The sequence below is a fragment of the Physeter macrocephalus genome, chromosome 14 (assembly GCF_002837175.3).
Source record: "Physeter macrocephalus isolate SW-GA chromosome 14, ASM283717v5, whole genome shotgun sequence".
Classification (NCBI taxonomy): domain Eukaryota; kingdom Metazoa; phylum Chordata; class Mammalia; order Artiodactyla; family Physeteridae; genus Physeter; species Physeter macrocephalus.
In genome coordinates, this window is record NC_041227.1 from 61,682,016 (window position 1) to 61,705,042 (window position 23,027).

Consider the following 23,027-nt stretch of genomic DNA (forward strand, 5'->3'; position numbering starts at 1 on the left):
ATTTCTTCCGCATTGTCAAGCCAGTTCAGGATTTGCCAAAGGCTTTTTGAGGGATTCGCTTGGAAGGACTGAACCTTGGGAAGCAGGCTCTGAGTTCCTGCGCTCAGATCCACAGAGATCCACAGACAGTGAGAGGTGGAAGAGCTAGCCCTCATGTCCAGGGAGGAGAAATGATCAAAATCACACCATGGAACTCAGACTAAAGCCCAAGACTCTGCTCTACAAGCCAATATGTGCCGTGCTCACCCTATAGGGCTGACCACAAGCTTCTCTCCAACCTCAGAGTCTCCCTGAAGCCCAGAATTCATGACGATGCTCTCTCTCCTCTTTGGTGACGGGCAGGAGGCAACATGAGGCTATGGCTAAGAGGACTGGGCCTCCAGGCTCTGAGAAATGCCGGGGGTATCTGTGCATCTCATGGGCAGCTGCCGCCTCTACCTGTCCCTCAGAAGATTGTGGTCACCTGGGAAGTCATCAGCCTGGGCAGGCAGCCAGTGCCTGAGTACTTCAACTTTGCCCATGACGTGCTGGATGGGTGGAGTCAGCTGGAAAGGGTGAAGGTCACTGTGTCCCAGGGTCCATCTTGAGCATCAGATTCCGTCTGCCCTTGGGCACCCCAGTGAGACTCAGGGCTACAACACATGTGGACATTTTGACTTGGTTGTTTCTCAAGTCCTAAAATTTAAACTCTTAGCATTTAACCTTAGAAAAACAATCACGACCAAGTCTTTGAGCCTTAGACACCCTTGCCCAATCCCTAGCGTGTCTCACATTCCTGAGCCCAAATCACACAGGGAGAGAGTTACGCCCCTGTTGATTCCCTTCCGATCATTCTGAGCAAGTGAAGGAGAAAGGTTTGTATTACTCCTAGTCTGTTTTTAGTATCTTCCTCACATGGTGCACATCCCCTTTAAATAAGGAGAGAGCTTGGCTCAGGCTCAAAGCTTTTCACAGATCACAGCAGATACATAGAAGTGAATTCAGATGATCTCTATTTCTTTGGGTGTCTCTGTGCATTTGCTTCCTTCTTCATTTTCCCTTCCTTATGTGTCTGTCATACCTCTCTCTGAATTCTATGTTAAAGGTACTTTTTATGTGTAGTAGGAGAATATAAACTTTATCTCAAAGAAATTTATTTATGTTAATTTTAAGAAGAGCTTGTTTAAAAAAAAGATGAGACAAGTACTACTGTGAGTAGACGTAATAACAGTCTACTGTTAGTGGATATGGTAAAATTTATGGAGGAGGTGTGAGAATGACTAAGATGTAAAAGCAAGCTTTGCTGTCAAATAGATGTGGTTCATCCGCTTGAAGTGTGACCTTGAGCAAATCCCTAGGCGCCTTGGACCTCAGTTTTCTAACCTATAAAAAGGGACTCATATGCCACTTGGAGGTGTGTGAATTAAATGAGAAATAAGAGATGGAGTCAGGGTGCTCCTTTCCTGTCTACAGCGTGTAAGCCGAGCGAGCCTACACTAAGCTCATCCTTAGAAGACTTCTCCTAATGAAAAAAATCAAACAAACAGGGTCAAGTCAGAAAAAATGATGGAATAAGGACTTTCTAAAATTTTTTTCTCCATAATAGCAGCAACAAAAACCTTAGAAAAGTGGTCATAATCAACTTTTCAGAACTCTAGAAACTAGCCAAAGGCTAGAGTAATCCAGGAAATATTTATTAAAGAAAAACTTTTTTACGATTTTGGTGTATCTCAGTGAGCACACCCCTGAGATATTACCTCATTATGTAAAAATAACATATCCTTCATGACTATTCTGACAAAAGTTTAAAACACATCTGATGTTTAACTTTCAGGAACAAAGAACTGCCAGAAAATAATATCCTCTACATTATGCATGCATTTAAAAGCTTACCTGAAGTCTGCCTTTTATAAAGGAATAGTATGAATAAGTTGAACTGCACTTTTAAAAACTTAATTGCCATTAAGGCAGAAATTATAAAGTTACAGAAAAATGACAATACATCCCAAAGTGATCTACATACTCAATGTAAGCTTTACAAAAATTCCAGTGGACTTCTTTGCAGAATAGACAGTCTTGTCCATAGAGTCATGTGGAAATGCAAGGGACCCATAATAACCAAAACAATCTTGAAAAAGGAACACAAAACTGGTGTATACACACTTCCTCATTTCAAAACCTACTACAAAGTTACAGTAATCAAGACTGTGTGGAAAAAAAAAAAAAGACAATGTGGTACTGGCATAAAGATTGGCATGGATGAATGGGATAGATTTAAGAATCCAGAAATATACCCATAAATCTATGGTCAATCGGTTTTCAACAAAGGTGCCAAGAAAATTCAATGGGGAAAGAATTGTCCTTCCAATTAATGGTGCTGGCACAACTGGATATTCACATGCAAAAAATAAATGTGGTCCTTACCTCACACCACATGCAAGAATTAACTCAAAAATGGATCAATGACCTAAATGAAGGAGCAAAAACTATAAAATTCTTAGAAGAAAATATAAGTGCATATCCTGAATTAGGTAATGGTTTCTAAAGCATAAGCAATGAAAGACAATAAATAAATCAAACTTCATGAAAATTTCTAGTATTTGTAGATCAAAGTGAAAAGACAGCCCACAGAATGGGAGAAAATATTAGCAAATCACATATCTGATATACATACATAGATCGTATATATGTACACACCTATATATATGTTGCACATATCTGCAGTATATAAAGAATTCAAACTCAACAATAAAAAAGATAAATAACCCAATTAAAATATTGACTAAGTATTCAAATAGGCATTTTTCTAAAGAATATAAACAAATGGCCGATATACACGTGGCAAAATGCTCGACATCTTTATTCATTAGGGGAATAAAATCCCAACCACCTCTCTCAGAGTGACACAGTTAAAAACAAAAACAAATCAAAAACAAAAAAGTGTTAAATAAAAGAAATAAACAAAATAAAACAAACAACAAACAAAAAGTGTTTGCTAAGAAAGGTTAGCAAAGATGTAGAGAAATTAGAACGCTCATACATTGCTGGTGGGAATGTAAAATGGTACAGATGCTGTGGAAAACAGTTTGGCAATTCCTCAAAAAGTTAAACATAGAGTTATTGTATGACCTAGCATTATGCTCCTAGGTGTATATCCAAGAGAATAGAAAACATATGTGCACACGAATACTTATACACAAATGTTTATAGCAACATTATGGAAGTGGAAGCAACCCTAATGTCCATCAGCTGATGAATGGACAAACAAAATGTGGTCTATCCATACAGTGGAATATTACTCAGCCATTAAAAAGAATGTAACACTGACACATGCTGCAACATGGATAAACCTGAAAACATTATGCTAAGTGAAAGAAACCAGACACAAAAGGCCACATATTGTATAATTCCATTCATGTCAAATATCCAGAATAGGCAAATCCATACAGAAAGTAGATTAGTGGTTGCCAGGGCCTTGGTAAGGAGAGAATAGGTGTGACTACTAATCTGTAAGATATTTCTTTTTAGGATAATGAAAATGTTCTGGAGTTAGATGGTAGTGAAGGTTACACAACTTTGTGAATATACCAGAAACCCTTGAACTATGTGCTTTAAAATGGTGAATTTTATGGTAGGAGAATTATATCTCAATTTTAAAAAGGGGAGGACACAACAGCATGAATTTTAGTCTATCTTTTGCATTAAAAAGATGGTATGGGAAAAGAATATACTTAACATTTGCCTAAAGAAACACTGGAAGGATTTGCAAGAAACTAATAATATTGGTTACTAACTGAGACAGGTGAAGTGGGGAGCAGGTGGATAGGCACAACGGTGGAAGAAGACTTCTCAAAGCATATCTTTTCATATTTTGATTTTTGAACCCTGTGAATTTAATAACTATTGTAAAAATAAAATTAAATTTGAAAAACAACAGCAAGCAAACAAAAATCCTCACCAATGGTTTCTACTTCTTTTTTGCCAATACCGCTGCCTAGGCTGGACACCGGCCCCCAACCCCTGCCTTCTGGTGGGTCCATGGCATGGGAGCGGAGGTCAGGGGAGCTTTGAGGAGTTGGGGGAGCAGTCCAGGAGGGCAGCTAACGTGCTGGGGGGCACGTGTGGCCTGCAGCCTGGAGACAGAATGATGCTGGTGGCCCCTCAGCTCCCGGAGTGGCGGCTGGTCAGTGTGGCTTGTATGCGGACAGGTCAGCGAGCAGGGCTGAGACTCCCAGTTGGGGCGGACACAACCTGCCCGAGCTTTGGCAGCATCCACAAGGTTTGGGAGATGGAGGAAATTGAACCCCATGTGGCGTTTTGTTTACTTCCCCTTTGCCCAACAGTCACAAACTTGATTGTGTACAGGGGCCAGATAGCACTGTAACTGATTAAAACAGGCCAGTGTGAGGCGGCAGGGAGTGCTGAGGACCGCGCTGAACTGGAGCTCACATGCCTCGTCCAGCAGGGACCACCACTCTTCCAAACTCCAAACGCATGTTTCCATGTGTGAATGAGGGCCAGTGTTTCCAGAACTTCTGATTTTTGTAATTAAAAAAACTTGGATTTTTATGGAAAAAAAAACCTTCCGGTCTTTTAATGTTGACAAATAAATAGATTTTTTTAACGATTCCAAACGGATCAAACGAATCGTATTTTTTTGCGGTTGTGGTTTGGGAGCTGCCAGTGTGTGGAGAATAATGCAGTTATAGATGAGAGAATTTCATAGCCAATCTAAGTTAGTTTATCAGCCCTGAAAGGTTTGTGTTCCCGCTGTCATGAACGTTGGGGTAGCGAACCATCCATCTTGGGGTGGTTCTTCCAGCAGAGGAGGAGAGGAGGCCAAAGGACACAGCCCGCAGAGCCCTGAGAGCCTCTGCTGGCCCTGTCTGGTACACTTGTTGAAAGGGCTGGAGTTTTTAGGCTGATTTTACAAAAACAAGACAACTAATTTCCGTGGAGTGCTGGTTTCTCCATCCCCTGGGAACTTTCCACCACTTAGAATGTTGTCCACTCCCTTTCAATCGTGTCCGTAGACAAATCTACCTGAAATTTGTTTTCACAAATAATGTTTGCCAAACAGAGGGGTACACACTCACATCAGAAAAGTAACCTTTCTGTATGAACAAGCTTAATCCAACCATTTTGTTAATAGATTGTCTCTCCAAAAAAGGTGGCAGAAGCGTTCATTGATTTTTACATATTTTGCACAATATATAAAAGTGAGCATTCCTTACAGTGTATACAGCTCTGAGGAAAAGAAACAGACACACAGGGATTGGCTCTTTCCTCTGTCTTCTGTCCTAACTCAGTGGCTGGGCTGTGGCCGGATGACTGATTATTTTAGAATCTCTTTCTTCTCACCTGTGAGATGAGAATGTTGGACTCAGTGGAGTGTGGAGTGTTTACAGCCTGCATTCTGAGATACTGCAGTGGTGTTTCAAGTGTCGTTAAAATTTGTCCCTGCTTTCTGCTTGCTTATCGCTTCCCCTTGGGAGCAGATGAATTCAGCTACCTCAGAGTGGCTTTGGTTGAAGTAATATGGGGTCCTGGAGATCCACGCCCCTGCCCCAAGGGACCCACCCCCAACACTAAGAGTCATTGTAGCCTTTTATTTGAAAGGCAAGGAAAACCATTCAACTAGGTAATCTCTAGGGCAATATAATACAATGTTCAAGATCACGGACTCTTAAGGTTGGTTACTCCTGCCTCAGTTCACAATTCCAGCTCTAATACAATGTATTAGCTGTGTGATCTTGGGCAAGTTATTAATTTATTTAAGGCATAAAGGTCTAGGTCTTAGTTTTTTTGAATCTGCAAAGTGGGATTAATAATAGCAGCTACTTTCCAGGATTGTAAGAATTAAATGAGATAATGCATGTAAAATTCTTAGCGCACGTAAATGCTCTGGAAATATTTTCTGAATTTCAATATGTTGTCATTAATAACGCCTTTTCCAGTTCAAGCATTCCAACTCTCTCCAGCCCCTTCTTTCTCCTATCTGGGGATATCTGGTCTGGAGCTGTTCACAGGGGTCTTCCCTGTTGCCCAGTCAACATCCCCCCTCTGTGGGTGGTATCAGGGGCCGTCATGATTCCCGGCATCTCTCAGCTGACAGAGAAGGACCTCAAATTCTGGCTGCAGACATCCAGGGCCAAGTCCATTATCACCAGTGACTCCCTGGCTCCACGGGTGGACGCCATTAGCGCCAGCGGCCCCTCCCTCCAAACCAAGCTGCTTGTGTCGGCCAGCAGTGAGTCACGTAACCATTTTGAGCCACAATTTCCTTATCTGCAAAGGGTTATAACGATAATACCTACCCTGTGAGGTGATTGTAGAGATTAGAGATAACTCAAGCTGGAGCTTCCAGCAGGTGCCTCACACGTGGTATTTATCAAATGTAGCCAGTATTGTTGTTATAGATATTACTGTGACTATGAGTGTTTTCACTATTAGCAGTACCCATTTTTATATTTTACAGGGAGGCGTCCACAGAGAACAACTGTGAGAGGACCAGGAGTCAAGAGCCACCGGCCATCTACTTCATAAGCGGCACGACTGGGGCCCCCAAGATGGTCGAGCACGGCCAGGCCAACTATGGACTGAGTTTTGTGGCTAGTGGAAGGTACCAGGGGACAGCGCGTCTAGTGGGTCCAGGGGACAGCGCGTCTAGTGGGTCCAAGGGACAGAAAGTAGGTAGGTGAGATGGAGGAGTGTGGGTAAGGGTGAAAGTGGCAGGATTTGAAGTTAAGAGCTAACAAGGGGGTAAATCAGGTAAGGATCTGAAGGCTTTGGGCTTTACTCTCAGTGAGGTGAGAAACCATTGGAGGTTTTTGGGGGGTTTCTTGTTGTTGTTGTTTTAAGGGTGGTAAACTATAATACCATTAAATTTACCATTTTAAAGTGTATAGTTCAGTGTCATTAGGTACATTTCCATTGTTGTGCAGGTGTCCCCACCATCCATCTGCAGAACTTTTTCATCTTGCAAATCTGAAACTCTGTGCCCATTATACAAAAACTCCCTATTGCCTCCTACCCACAGCCCTGACAACAGCCATTCCAGTTTCTGTCTTGATGGATTTGACTACTCTGGGAAGCTCATAAGAGTAGAATCGTACAGTATTTTTCCTTTTGTGTCTGGTTTATTTTACTTAGCATAATGCCTTCAAAGGTTCATCCATGTTGTAGCCTGTGTAAGAATTCCCTTCCTTTTTAGGACTGAATAATATTCCATTGTGTCTCTCCCAATTTTGCTCGTCCATTCATCCACTGATGGACACTTGGGTTGCTACCACCTTTTGACTCTTGTCCGTAATGTTACTATTGAACACGGGTGTACAAATATCTGTTCAAGACCCTGCTTTTAATTCTTCCGGGTATATAACCAGAAGTAGAATTGCTGGATAATATGGTGATTCTACGTAATTTTTTGAGGAACATTGGAGTATTCTGAGCAGAGGAGTGACATGATCTGATTTTTTTTTTTAAGGATAACTCAGAATATTGGGCAGTGGGCCACTTAAGAGACCAGTGCATTAAGAGGCAAGGGTGGAGGCTTGCCTGGGGGAATAGCAGTGGAAGAAGTGAGAAGAGATGAGATGCTGAATGTATTTTGAACGCAGATCTAATAAGATTTGGTAAGAGGTGAGAGATAAAGAGTCAAGGATGATGCCAAATTTATGTTTATACTTGACTAAACTATAAGCCCCTCCAAGCAAGACTAATCATTTGTTTCTATATCCCTAACGATAAGTGCTGAATAAGTGCTGAATAAATGTTGATCGAATAAATAAAGTGCCCTTACCACATTATATTGAGATTACGTGTTCCCTTATATATCACTCCCAGTAGACTGTGAACTCCTTGGAAGCATAGGATCTGTCTTTTTTTTTTTTTTTTTTTGCAGTACGCGGGCCTCTCACTGCTGTGGCCTCTCCCCTTGCGGAGCACAGGCTCCGGACGCGCAGGCTCAGCGGCCATGGCTCACGGGCCCGGCCGCTCCGCGGCACGTGGGATCTTTCCGGACCGGGGCGCGAACCCGCGTCCCCTGCATCGGCAGGCGGACTCTCAACCACTGCGCCACCAGGGGAGCCCAGGATCTGTCTTTTTAATTCCATACCTTTAGCCTAGGGCATAGGAATATAGAAGATGCTGAATAAATGCTTTTGGGGGCAAAGGTTGGCTTTATGGTTCTTATACAGATTTGACAAGTATAAGTGAGTGAGCAAGGCTCCAAATAGGGGAACAGGATAATGTAATCCTTTTTAAAGGTAGAAACATTGCTGAGGGTTCTTATTTTCTCTTAATTTTTTGCAGGAGGGGAATGGCCTTGTGCAAATCAGACATCTTCTGGAACATGACTGACACTGGCTGGGTAAAGGCAGCCTGGACCCTCTTCTCTGCCTGGCCTAATGGATCTTGCATTTTTGTGCATGAGCTGCCCAGGTTAATGCCAAGTTTATCCTGAATGTAAGAGACAAAAACACTTCTTATGTGTTGGGTAAAAAGGAGTTAGTGGGATATAGGTTTTGAGTTTGCAGGATAAAAGGCATGAATCAGTGACTATAATGTTCCTTTGGTGCTGATATTAACCAAACAGGCTCCCAGGACCTTCCATAATCTGTTTAATGCTCACCTGGCTATCTTGAATCATTGCCCATCCTCTGGCTATATTCCTAGACATAAGACCACTTCGTATCTCCAAACCATTGCATGTTCTATTTTTTAGTTTGTGGGGTGCCTCGTCTGGCACTACTTTCTTCCCTGTGCTCCTGTCAAAACCATAGTTATTTTTCAAAACCTTGGGGGAAAATTATAACCTACTCCTCAACTTTATGTGCTACTGTCTGTGGTGCATACATAGCATAGGTATTTTACCCAACTCCAGAGTCTCCTGCCCACCCTTCCAGGGTTTTCTTATAATCTATGCCCCAGTGAAGACACAGGGCATCTTTCTTCTGCCCTCCGCATCCTAACCACAATTTCTTAAAATATCACAGGAACCATCTGCCCATATGCTCTTCGCATTGAGGCAAGCTGTATCACATGGTGGCTAATAGAAGAGGCTGGGCCATCAGTCAGACCTGGCCTTTGATCCTACGTCTTCCGTTTGCTAGCTGTGTGTTCTTGGGAACGTCACCTCATCTCCTTGAGCCTCATGTTTCTCATTGGCAGGCAAGAAAGGGATAATATGGCTCTACAGAGTTGTTGTGAGACTTAAATAATATTAGGCATATGATCTGGCACGTAGTAGGTTCTTAACATGTATTGATTATATTATCATCATTACCAAACTCACCATCATTATTACTCATCTAGGGCTTGACAGGCTAGTGTGTACCTTCTCCCTCCATTTCCCCCAAACCCTGACATAGTGTGTTAGTTATCTGTTGCTGTGTAGTAAATTACCACGAAACATAGCAGTTTAAAACAAATATTTATTATCTCCCAGTTTCTGATGATCAGGAATCTGGGATCAGCTAACAGGTAGTTCTGGATTAGGGTTTCTTATAGGGTTGCAGTCAAGATGGCAGATAGCTATACCCATGTTCATTATTCATAATAGCCAAAAAGTGGAAGCAGCCCAAGTTCTATCGACCTGGATAAACAAAATGTGGCGCATACATACAATGGATTATTATTCAGCCTTTAAAAAGAAGGAAGTTCTGACACATGCTACATCATCTTGAAAACATTATGTTCAGTGAAATAAGCCAGGCACACAAGGACAGATAATATATAAATGCCTAGAGTAATCAAATTCATGGAGACAGAAAGTAGAATGGTCAGGGGATTGGGAGAGGGGAAATGAGGCTTTATCATGTATCAGGTAGAGAGTTTTAGTTTGGGAAGATTACAGAAAGTTCTGGAGATGAATGGTGTTGATGGTTGCACAACAATATGAATGTACTTAATACCACTGGACTGTACTCTTAAAAAGGGTTAAAATGGTAAATTTTGTTAAGCTTATTTTACCATAATAATAAGAAAAAAAGATGTCAGCCAGGGCTGCAGCTATCTTGAGGCTTGACTGGGGCTGGAGATTATGTTTTAAAACTCACTTCTGTAGGTTTTAGAAAATTTCAATTCCTCACAGGCTCTTGGCCATAAGCTTCAGTTTGCTCACTATGTGAACTTGCCTATTGGATGACTTGAGTGTACTCACGGTGGCTTGTTTTTCCCAGACTGAGTGAACCAAGAGAGGGAGAGGCAGTGACAACATCCAAGATGGAAGCTGTAGTCCTAATGTCACGTCTGTGTTATGCTATCGGTCACACAGACCAAACTTGGTACATTGAGGGAGGGGACCGAGTTTGAATACCAGTAGATGGGAATCATTCCAGGCCATCTTGGAGGCTGGGTACCACACATAGTTTTCACCTTTTCTCCTCTGGTGATGGAAATATGAAGACCTGATTCACCTGTTCCACTTCCATGAAGTCCCGCCCTCGTAACTCTAAGATCTCCAGCCTTTATTTTTGTTTAGACTCTGTCCAGGTTCCCGATCACCACCCTCTGCTGTGTCCCCACCATCTTCCAGCTGCTTGTGCAGGAGGATCTGACCAGGTATGGCCCATATTTTTGGTGCTTTGGGGACCCAAGTATCTAAATATGTAGCACAGGTACTCCACACAACACACATACCCTCTCATTCTGACTTTCCCTCTCTCAGTGTCTACCCCTCTCTCTCTCACACACACACGCACACACACATACTCACAAGCATACACACACATAACCTTTGCAGACACCTCTCAAGAATGAACTTCTGGGCCCCCAGGAATTTGCATCCGGATGGAACTGAGTAGATCTAAGACAGTCTGAAATTTCAGCACTTACACCCATATACCCATAGGCCATTCCCTCAGCAATGAGATTAGAAAAACCTCTGTGGAATGGAGTTTGTGGCCAGCGCCTTAGGTCTGGTGGGACTAGCAAGTCCACCACAGTAGATGCTCCATCCCTCAGTCCCGTACTAACTCCAGCCAGCCACTCCCTGAGTGAAGGCCACTGGACACCCAACAGAAGGCGACAAGACACCGCGGATGGCTCCCACCCTGGGTGAATCCAAAGCCACATCTGCTGGTAGGGCAAGTCTCATTACTGGGGTAGGTAGAGCGAGGCCCAGACTCATCGGTAACCTACTGACCCTACTGTCTGTCTCCTTCTTCTCTTCTCTCCCCAAAAAGGGGAGTTGTCTTGCCCTCCCCTTATCTCCCCTAGTCCCATATATCTGGCCATGAAGTGCCTAAGAGAGTGAGTTCTTCCATGATTCTCGAGGTTAATTCTTCTATGATGTACGAATTCATCCTATTCGTTGATCTGTTGTGAATATCTACGCAGCATGATTTGACCAAAAGCAGACTCAGAATGATTTGTTCAAGCAAAATGTGGTTGAAAGATACTTGGTAATATTAAATGATAGTCAAACCAATTTGATCCAAAGGGGAAAATGATTGCAAATGTATTTGCAATCCCTGATTTTTCACATTTTGGATAATTTGTTGAATGGAGGGATAGTTTTGCAACATATTTACTATCTGTCAGAATTTTCAGATTCCTAGAGGGCTACTTTCTATCTTTTTAGTTTTTAATCAATTTACCTTTTTCAGGTGGTTGTCCCACCCAATTTATTATCAGTCAGTTTGTTTCCAACTAAATCATTTTGGCCAATTCCCTGTCCACAGGGAGGAGAAACTGGTAACAAAACCCCATCGGCCTCTCTTCTCTTTTTTTTTATAACATCTTTATTGGAGTATAATTGCTTTACAATGTTGTGTTAGTTTCTGCTTTATAACAAAGTGAATCAGCTATACATATACATATATCCCCATATCTCTTCCCTCTTGCGTCTCCCTCCCTCCCACCCTCCCTATCCCACCCCTCTAGGTGGTCACAAAGCACCGAGCTGATCTCCCTGTGCTATGCGGCTGCTTCCCACCAGCTATCTATTTTACATTTGGTAATGTACGTATGTAAATGCTACTCTCTCACTTCGTCCCAGCTTACCGTTCCCCTCCCCATGTCCTCAAGTCCATTCTCCACGTCTGCGTCTTTACACCGTAGCTAGCAAACTAACTCTCATGGCTGAGGTGGTTGTCTCTACCAGGACAGCCCACGTCTGTCTCTGGTCAGAGACCAAGATCTTAAACAGTATTTTCTAAAGTCATCTGTGCACAGATTTGGCGATCAACTGAGTCTTTTGGCTTCATGACATCTTAAGTTCTTTGTGTGTGAGTGCCTGTTCAAGTGTTCAGTAAGTGTTTGTTTCCTATGGAAAGAAGAAAGGAAGGAAAGAAGAGAGGGAGGAAGGAGGGAAGGAAGGAAGGAAAGATGAAAGGAAGGAGAGAAAGGAAGAGAGGGTAGAAGAAGAAAGAAGGAGAGAGAAAGAGTTTGAAGGCAGAGTGAGAGGAAAGGCGTGGACCAGGAAAGAGACTAAGAAGACAAGCCTCCTCCTTATTGTTTCTGGCTTCTCTCCGGGTTGTAATCTGTGCCAATCCAAAAGGTGTGAAAATCAAGTCAGGATCCATGGGGAAAGTGTCCCCACCGTGTGATGTGCAGGTAGGCAGCCTCTCCCAGCTGTTGGTAAGGCTTGGTTCGAAGAGGAGAGCAAAACACACATCTGGCTTAGCAACACCAGGCTCGGCTGGCAGGGTGGCCTGGCTGTACAGACATCCAGACACCATCCTGTGATCTCTCCGCCACACTGTAGATGATGAGGGCAGCGTCCTACCTCTTGGACAAAAAGGGGAGGTTGCTATCCATGTCAGACCCACCAGGCCCTTCTGTTTCTTCCATTGCTATTTGGTAAGTGACAAGGAATGGCCATTTTCACAGAATTGCTCTGTGCCAAGCACTGTGCTCCACGCTTTATAAATATCTATTCGTTTAACCTTTGCAATAACTGCATGAGGTAGGTTGGCACTATTATTAAGATGCTATTATCGATAAGGAAGCTAGAACGATGAAGTGCCTTATCCGGTATCAGTCAGCTGGTATGTGCAGGACATGGGATTTAAATGTGGGTGCGTCTGAGAGCACAAATTTATAAGGGCAACCCCATCATTTTAATGATGAGAAAATCAAGGTTCAGAGAAGGGAAGGGACTTATCAAAGGTCAAATTGCAATTTCACGTCAGAGCCTAGTCTTCAGGACTCTTTTTGCCTTAAGTCTTGTGTGGATAAGGTGTTTGCTGTCAGGGCTTGTGTCCTAGCGTTCCAGTCCAAGTTTCTGTGATAATCCAGTAATCACCTCTCCCTAACACCCACCTTGGCTGGTGTTTATGATGGGCTCTCTTTTCTCCAAACTCTTCTCTGTAAAACTCTGCTGACGTGGTTCTCAGTCCTGGATGCTCATTAGTAGCCCCTTGGAAGCTTCAAACATTCCTGATACTCAAGTTCCACGTCGGTGAGAGCCAACTTTCTGAGAATGTGCGTCAGCTCCCCGGGTGATTCAAACGTGCAGCCGAGCTTTATAGCAACTCCATGTGCTGTATGTACTAAGCCATCAGTCAGCAACAATATTGGAAGGAGCAGATAAAAATCAGTCCATTTGTTTTTGAAATGCTGTATATGTATCTTGTGGCTTTTCTGGGATTACAACAGAAATAATCTTTCATGGTATTTTATTGAAAGTCATAGAAATCTACCTACAAAACAATAACAATAACAACATAGTAATTCCATCAAGCAGAGATAATGTGAAAATGTAAATGTATTTTCTTCTAATCGCTTTTGTAGGTGAAAGTAAATCCTTGACTTTCCTGAAGAATTTATTCCTTATTCACTGAGTGCCTACTTCATGCTACTAAGTATACAGCACTGGACAGGAAAGATAAGACCCTTGTCCTCATAGAGCTTAAATACAGGACCTCTCTGGTCTGTGATCATTCCATTGAGAGAGTCAAGTTGTAAAGTTATTTGCTAAAAAGAACCTTTGTTTTCTTCAACTTTTTCTTTTCGTCACTAGCACCAGCTGTTAGTTTTCTTTCTGGGTCATTTTTAACTAAGAAAAAAAATATTAAATCTCTTCATGAGAATCATGGAACATTGAAAATTAATAGAGATTGTCAGGCCACAGTTGCTCTGTGAATGCTGAGTGGTCAGTAGGACTGACGAGGTAAGCTCATTCCCCCCTCATTAGCATATACATTCCATATAGCTGAGATGGCACATGTTAATTAAAGTAATGTGCCTATTTCAATTTTATACCCAGTATAAGGAACCTACTTATTTTCCTATGGAAACAAACTGTCAAATGCACAGAGGTTCATTACAGTGTTGTTTATAACAGATGAAAAAGGTGGAGGTACTCTCTGAATTTCTAACAGTGGGAAATTAGTTATATAAATGATATTACAGCATTGTATATTAAAAAAAAAAGAAGAGAGAGAAAGAGAGAAAAAGAAGACAAAGAAAAAAAAAAGGAAAGGGAAAGGACTAAAAAGAAAAAGAATCCAAATTTCTAATAACATGAAAGTGTTTAAATAAATAATATTACAGCCACACAGGGTAATATTATGCAAATATTTTATATTTCATTACACTTTTTTATTCTGGTGAGGAGATGTTCATGATTGTTCATGGTTGTTAACTGAAGTAAAATTGGATTGTAGAAATACATGTATAGACTATTTTGTATTCACACAAATGTGTATATGCATAAAATCACAGATAAGCCATGAAAAGTTCCCATACACAGATCAAATTTTTAGCCTTGATTATCTGAGTAGTGAGACTGATCTTTTGTCCTCCTTCATCTTTATTTTCTATTTATTCTCTAAGAGATATATAATTGTATAATACAGAAATGATACATTTTTTAAATGAAATCTGTGCAAGCAAAGGGTCCTCAGGTATAGTTTCATACATAATTGGCACCACACCACAACTTTGTACTATGCACTTTTTAACATTAAGTTATGTCATGAGTCTTTTTTGTGGCACTAAGTATTTTGGGAAAAATTCATTTTCTCTGGCTGCTTAGAGCTCCCCCAATTTGGGGGTGAATATGGTTATTAAGCTTTGTGTAGCACATTCCCTTCTGAGGGCCTTGGCTCTGCTGGGGGCACTTTGAATACATCTCCAAGTGCCCAGCCTGACAACAAGCGTCATTACCCTGAGAGAGTTAGAGCCTTATCCACGAAAACATTATCATAAGTCTCAATATCTAGTAGAGCAAGTCTCTCCTTCTTACTCAACTTCTTTAGAAATGTTTTACCTATTCTTGGTCCTCTGTTCTTTCATATACACTTTAGAATCGATTTGTCAAGTTCTGTGGAACTGTTAGCATTTTAGCTGGAGATGCACTGTTTATAGATCAATTTGGGGAGAATTAACATCTTTATGATATTAAGTGTATCTTTTCACTTATGTATATCTTCTTTAATGTTCTGTAGAGTTTTACATTTTCTATGTATGTTTCTTACAGATTTTGTGTTCGATTTATTTTTAGGTATTGACAGCTTAGCTTTTTTCTTTATTTTTTTTGTCAAGTTCTGTGGAACTGTTAGCATTTTAGCTGGAGATGCACTGTTTATAGATCAATTTGGGGAGAATTAACATCTTTATGATATTAAGTGTATCTTTTCACTTATGTATATCTTCTTTAATGTTCTGTAGAGTTTTACATTTTCTATGTATGTTTCTTACAGATTTTGTGTTCGATTTATTTTTAGGTATTGACAGCTTAGCTTTTTTATTTTTCAGAATGCGTTTTTAAAATTAAAGTATAATTTACATGCAATGAAATGCCCTTATGTTAAACGTACGGATCAATGACTTTTGACAAATGTATATACCTGTGTAACCATCACCACATCAAGTTATAGGACAACTTTTATCACCCCAAAAAGTTCCCTTGTGCCCCTTTGCAGTCAGTCCCTAGGCCTCAGGCAATTGCTAAATTATTTGTTGTCACTGAAGGTTAATTTTGCCTTTTGTTAAAAAAAGAACTTCATGTAAATAGAATCAAAGTATTAATTTGTTTGTGTCTGCTTTCTTTTACTCAGTGTAACACTCTTGAGATTCATGTGTGTTGCTGCCTGTGCCAGTAATTTGTTTCTTTTTCTTAATGAGCAGTAGCTTTACTTAAAGCTTTGAGAATCAGAGTTTGGTGTTGTATCTCTTTCCCCTACCCTTGCTCTTGGCCAGCCACTCCCTTTCTATCCTCAGTGACTGCTGAGCACAAAGCGTATCAGTGTGCTCTTTTATCCTAAGAAACAGAGCCAATAGCCATGTGCCCACCCCGCTGCCTGCAAATATGCTGCCTAGACCCTTCTACGGATGGCAGTGGGCCGCTATCCTTAATCATTTCCTGGCAGCTTCCTTCCAGTTAAAAGAGGGAAAACCCACAGATTCATGGCTCCCTGTCCAGTGGGGACTTCTAGCCACTGGACTTCCTGTTGAGGGGTCCCCAGCCTTCCGCATGGGGCTGCTCAGGCCTAGTGTCCTGAGTGACTGTGCCCTGATGGCCCTTCATGGGCTCACTATGAATTTCAGGACAATTCTCAGAAGACAGCAGCGTCAGAGCGAGGGGGCTTTTACATCACAGGGGACTGAGCCCACATGGACAAGGATCGCTACTTTTGGTTCATGGGAAGAAATAATGATGTGATCAATTCCTCAAGGTCAAGTTGTCTGCTCTTTTCTTCTCCCTTTGAAGCTTCATGGGAGAGGGGAGGACACTGGAAGAGTTTTTTTTTTCTCTTCCAGCTACCAGATGGGGCCCGTTGAAGTGGAGAGTGCACTTGCTGAGCACCCAGCCGTCCTGGAGCCTGCTGTGGTCAGCAAGCAGCCTGGACCCCATCGGAGGGGAGGTAACTAGTCCAATCAAGAGCATTACTTCCTGGTTCTTTGCCTATTGGCACCCAGCAGAGTAAGCTGGAAGGCCCAGTTTCCCCCATATCTCACCCCATCCAGGTACCGCTAAGTCTGAAATGCCACCATCAGACAGACACACATTCCTTATGGTTAAGCATTGCCCTCACATCTTTAGAGATACAAATATGCTCTAGAGGGACACCATGGGAAGATACCAACACTGTGGTGTCAAATGGACATGGAACTGTGTCCAAAAGGGGCTATTAGGTAGGAGATGTTAGTGGCAGGTGCTGGCTTTGTCATCCATCCTGTCCAATAAAATGTCCTTTTCCATTTGCAGACAAAGATATAGTGAGCACACCAAACATGGCTGCTGATGGCGCTAACCTGGGAGGGATAACTAGCTTGAGGAATGACAAAATAAGTATCTAAAGTGACCTTGATATGTCAGAAACAAGGACCAAATTTAATAAGATGGCTTTTCTCAGGAGAAATGCAAACTCCTTCCCATGGGTCCCAGAAGAACAGACAGTATGAGAGAAATAAGCTCATAGGCAGACCTATAAACTTTTCACTGGCTGCAAATCCAACATAATCCTAAAGTATAACATAGTTATACTTTAGCAGTTACCTTATGAAAGTTAGTGCAAGGTCAAGCTGCATTTTCAGAAGCCTCAGGGCAGAGGAGTGATTTGCCAAGTCTGGGCCCTGGACTGCTCACAGCTGCGTCTTCTGGGATTTTTGTTTAGAATATAGATTTCTAGACCTAAAGTGAGACTTGCTGAATCAAAGCGACTAGGAATGCAGCCCTAAGGAATCTTCATTTTGACCAGAAGCCCCTAGCCAAGTGATTCCGACACCCACTAAATTTGAGGCCACTGATACAGAGTGAGCGAGGTGAGAATCCCATCTATGGGGTAGAGAAATTGTGCCTGGAAAAGTCTGCCTAGTCCTGCCTGCCTCACATTGACTGGGGCTATGACAAATGGCTGTGTGCTGAAAGTTAAGCCAAGTATAATGCTCAGAACAGAGCTCAGAACAGAGCCTGGCACATAGAAAGTGTTCGATAAATGCTTGGTAGTTTTAGCGGTAAGAGAAAGCCCTTCCTGAAAACCAGATCTATCTGAACATGAAACGGTAGTGAGACGCCCACCTCTGGGAAGTATGCAAAGACAATGAACCACCACTTAGGGTGTTGTTGACAGAGTTGTGTGCTGACCTTTGAACTCTTCCATTCCTGTCAGAAACCATGTTCTGTTGTACCTGAGGTTGGGACTATTTCTCTTCCTTGGCAGGAGGCAACCTGCAAGAAAGATGAGGGCAGAGAGAGCCAAGGTGCAGAACGTCCCTCAGGATGCCTGAAACAGCTATGCAGCAGAATGCTTGCTGATTGCAGACACTCATACGTGCAGCCTCAGAAAGACCCACCTCCCCTTGCAAGTGATAAACATTTTCCCCCAATCCTGCCTGTCCAAACCTGTACCTAGCTGCCTTCCTGGTCAGGAAAACCTATAAGTAATGAACCCTAAGGAGTTTGTGAATCTCCTCTCTCCGAAGTATTGGCATCTTAAGGGAAGCCTGATGGCTTCTAACAGTGTCATTTCAGGTATGGGGAATAGTTTGGAAAATAGGATTCTAAAGTCACTCCATAAAAGCCATAACCCCCAATAGTTGATCCTGGAAAGGCAGGCAACAGAAAAAAATTGGTATCCAATTCGCTGGCTGAGTCCAAGTCACTGGTAGAACCTTCGTGTTGGGCCGGGAAATGTGAGCACTTATTCACAAGGCTAGGTTAAGGAGAAAAGAGTTGTTACATGAGGCCTGATTCTTTGCTTTTTGTTTGTTTGTTTATTTTTGTTTTTTCCAGCAGGTGATAAAGGCATTTATAGTCCTTTCTCCAGCCTATTCCTCGCGTGATCCAGAGAAACTAACCTAGGAACTCCAGGAGCACGTGCAAAGGGTGACTGCTCCGTACAAGTACCCCAGGAATTTTGTTTTTCTCCTGTGAGTTCAAGGGAGCCACTGAAGGTTTATGGTAGAGAAATGTACCTCCTAAAATTTCACTAGTCCTTAAAAAGAAAAAAAAATACTTGTCAAAGTGATTTACTTGTTCTTTATGTCTTTTGTCTTTATGGCATTCCTAGACTGGACAAATTCGCTTTGTCACAAAGGTGGAAATTCAGAGGACTTTGGTGATTTGCCCAATACCTACCAGAAGGGGGCACCAGAGGCAAGGAAAACATGCAGGTCCAGCTCAACATCACCAGTGCTCTTGAGCTGAGGCTGTCTTATGTTGGGTGCTGCTGGAATTCCTAATGAGTCTCCAAAATGTAAGTTCCCCGAAAGCCAGGGGCTTGGATGGAAATGACACCTGGGGAAGTGGCACCTACCATCTCTGTCATTGTGGTTACACTGCATTCTTCTCTAAGCCTCAGCATCCTTGCCTGCAGGGCTGATGTTCTCTGGACTCCCTCCCTGGCCTGGGCTGAACCAGCCTGTTTTCCAGCTATAATCAGAGCTCTCCACCTAGGGGCCTTTCTTCAGACTTCAGTCAGAACGAGGCAAAGATAACAAGGGGTGGGGGAGAGGCCCAGTTTCCCTCCCCTTAGGACTGCCCCCCACACCCCGCAACACACCAGACTCCCCGGCCAACTGCGCCACAGTCACCTCAGCCCAGTTCTGCTCCAAAAAGTCAAAAGCAAAGCTCTCAGCTGCGTGACCATAGGAGCCCCCAGCACACCCAGCCCTGGAAGTCGCTGGTAGTGAAAGCAATGACAAGTGCTGTCACTTTATTGGCAATTTATTCCACACTGTGCTTTGTGCTAGAAGCTCTGCTGAAATACTCACCTTAACCTTTACTCATTCCCATTCTACCCTCAGGACTGTAGCTGTAGCCACACACCACCTGTGCTGGAAATCAGCTCACCTTGCAAAGAAAATATCTAAACCCTAAGCAATACAATATGCATTGAAAGAGGAGTCTGTAGTTCAGTTAACTTGTTTCTAATGCACATCAAAGTAATCATGAACATGAAAACTGCTCATCTAAAATCACCTTGCAAAACCCACTTTAGGGAAAACTGATCCGATCTAATTCTAATCATTATAAGAAGAAAGTATTATAAGAAGTAAGAAAGAAGAAAAGTATTACAATCTCCTAAGAAGAAAGTATTATAATCTCCGTTTAACAGATAAAGAGACTGAAGGCCAGTGGGGACTTGCATAGCAGCTCCTCCCTCAGTCTCTACCCCTTTTTCTGTCAGGAGTTGGAGACCCTACTAAGACACCTTCCAAGCTTTCCAGTGGGAAAACAAGATTTCTAAATTCTTGTTAAAAAACAAAATTCAACCAGGTACATTTGAAGATCTAATTGGCTTTATTCAATGATTTATGAACAGGGCAGCATCTCATCTAGCAACCTGGAGGGTGCTCCCTGGGTTGCACAAAATAGAAGGTTTTTAAGGAAGAATGGAGGGGCAAGGGAGCTATTAATAAAAGAAAAGAAAGGATTATTTTTAGGCCAGGGCATCTTCTTTTGGTGGAGAAGGAAAGGCAAGGGCAAGGGTTTTATCATGCAGATGCCTCTTCTTCCTTTGGAGGGTAAAGAGGGCCCAGGGGATTACCTCATCGGTGCTAATAAGAAAATTCCAAACTGGTTGGCTAAGATTATATTTCTGGTGAAGGCTGAAACTGCAATTTGGTCAGGTATTAAATAAATCTGTTTGGTATTATGGCTTTAACACAAGTGATACCATTTGGGGCCTGTGGTTTTTCTCTTTAACAGTCTGCCCTCTTGGACTCTGCCCCTGTCCTTTTCCTACTGTACTTCCCATTGTTCTTCACCTTTGCCTCTTCCTGGCCTGAGGGCTCAACTTAGCCGCTCACGTGGCTCAGCTTTTAAAGTCATTTCTTTTGCAAAGCTCCCCTGGATCCCCATGTTAGGAACTTTTGGGGGATCCCAGGATACCCTACCTAACCCGATGGTGGCAGAAATGATGGAGACATTGAGTGGGCTGGGCTTGTTGGGCTACTGCTCAGAAAATAGCTCTATTTTTTACTCCTGTCACTAATATTCAGTGCCACTATGTCTTCTCTCTCCCTCACCCAAAGGACTGTATATCCTCAGGCAGATCCCTTATCTTTTTATTCCTTCTCAAGCCTCATTTTCAGGTATTAAAATGTTTAGTCCAAACTAAATCAAAACTTAAATCCAGCTTAGAGCTGCTCCTCTTCCCCAGCTCTGCCTTACCCAAGGCATGTGTTGTCTTTTTTCTACACTTTTTTCTACACGTCGGTGTGTGTTTTCCTTCATAGCCCTTATTTACTAATCCAGATATTTACTGAGCACCTACTCGGTGCTAGATACTTTACAGAGTTCTTGAACTAAATCAATGAAAAAAACACGGCAAAGAGCTCTGTCTTCATGTAGCTTAGATTCTAAAGGAAAGAGACAGATGAAAAATAATGTGTGAGTAAATTCTATAATATGATAGAAAGCAATGAGTATTAAGGAAAAAATAGTACTGTGTAAATGTGGGGAGGGAGAACCGGTGGATGGAAATTTGAAGTAGGTGGTCAAGGTAACAAAGAAGGTGACAAAAATCTTTGGCAAAATTTGAAGGAGGAAGGGGGTTATCCTCAGATACCAGAGAAAAGTAGTCTGAGAAGAAACAGCAAATGCAAAGGTCCTGAGGCAGAACGTGCCTTCAAGGAACAGGAGGCCAGTGGGGCTCTTTCACAGTGAGTGGTAAATGGACAGAACATAAAGCCAGAGGATGGGAGTGTATATGAAGACCATGTGGGGCCTTGGATGGTGTGGTAAACACTTTGACATTTCTTTTGCATGAAATTAGGATTCACTGGTAGGTGATGAGTAGAGGTGTGACCTATCTGGCCTCTGACCTATCCTTAACAGTATCCAAAATGAACTTAATCATTTTACATGTTATTAGCTGTCTCACCTCCGCAGTGGGAAGGAGCTATCTTGGTTACCTCTGCGTCCATCTGAGAGCAGCAGTCAATAAATATTTGTTGACTAATTGACAGGGACAGATATTTCCAGGGAAGACAGTGTTCCATGGCTTATCATGGGGAACTTGGCTCCAGAACGTCAAAACCAAATTATCGGGTGGGTCCTTTTGCCTCCTTTTCTGGGAGGACAAATGACTTTTTCTTAGGTTCCCTTCCATTCGTGGGACCCTAACTACTGTTCCCAGGATCAGGACCCTCATTCTTCAAATCTGCTACATCCACATGATCTGCAGGAAGATTAATGACCCCAGGCCCCCTGCCCAGGCTGCTGTGTGAATGTAAGTCCAAAGACTCCCCTTCAAATCTCTCCCATTGTGATTTACTAAGTGCTTACTGTGTGCTATGCGTTTGGTTTATTTTTTAACTATTAAAACTTTTAAGTAAATAAAAATTCAAATGTGAATAAGTTTTAAAACGAAAAGGACACTTTGACCTGTTTCAAAGTCATACTAGCTCCCCTCTCCAGAAGCAGCTGAGGTTAGCAATTTCTGATACTAGAAGTGTTGTAAACATGTTCATGTGCTGGATGCTTGATGTGCTCAAGTTCGATCCTCATACATCTAAGAGGTATTTTAGAATTATCCCCCATTTTCAGATGAGAAGACTGAGGCTTGAGGTGTGGCAAGGGTAACATAAGTTCTTCAAGAGCACACAATTCAGTAAGAGAGGAGGCCAAATTCAAATCTAGACAAACTTCAGGCCCCCGATACTTAACCACGAATCCTACTGTACAGTCATGGATGACGAGATTGCCAGCCACTGGAGCTGAAGAACCAGAGGGTATGTGTACACAGAAGAGGGGGTGACTGGTACAGAAGAAAGCACAAATCCAATCTCAGGCAGAGAGGCATTTAAGGCACTCAGAGCAGCAGTGAGGAGGAATGGATGGGACAAGGAGAAATACCTCCTCAGCCCCCGGAAGTAAATGAGGCAGAGATGAGAGGCCTTGATGTCTCTGATAGACACCCAAGACGGAGTGGGGAGCCTTTAAAAGGAGAGAAGGCAACAGGAGAAAGAGCTGACCATTTCAGGACTCCTGGTAGACCCAGAGAGAGCCTGAGATTCTCAGGAGACTCCAAGAACTGACAAGGAGGTAATTCTTATGTCTTGCCACCAAATTCCTTCAGAAAGCCTCATCTCCCTTTCCAAGCATTTTCAACTATTTCATTTTTTTTTTTTTTTTTTTTTTTTTTTTGCGG

At 42.4% G+C, this 23,027-nt stretch overlaps 1 protein-coding gene across 1 annotated transcript; it reads left to right on the top strand.

The window, feature by feature from the left end:
• Positions 1-350: 350 nt before the first annotated feature.
• On the top strand, positions 351-18,805 carry ACSM5 (acyl-CoA synthetase medium chain family member 5). The gene is given in 14 exon segments (XM_024123507.2): positions 351-554; positions 3,978-4,038; positions 4,041-4,187; positions 6,059-6,229; positions 6,433-6,601; positions 8,293-8,421; positions 10,438-10,542; positions 11,664-11,676; positions 12,409-12,544; positions 12,689-12,783; positions 16,477-16,604; positions 16,690-16,762; positions 16,764-16,793; positions 18,668-18,805. Coding segments are annotated over 14 exon segments (1,599 nt in total).
• Positions 18,806-23,027: the final 4,222 nt, after the last annotated feature.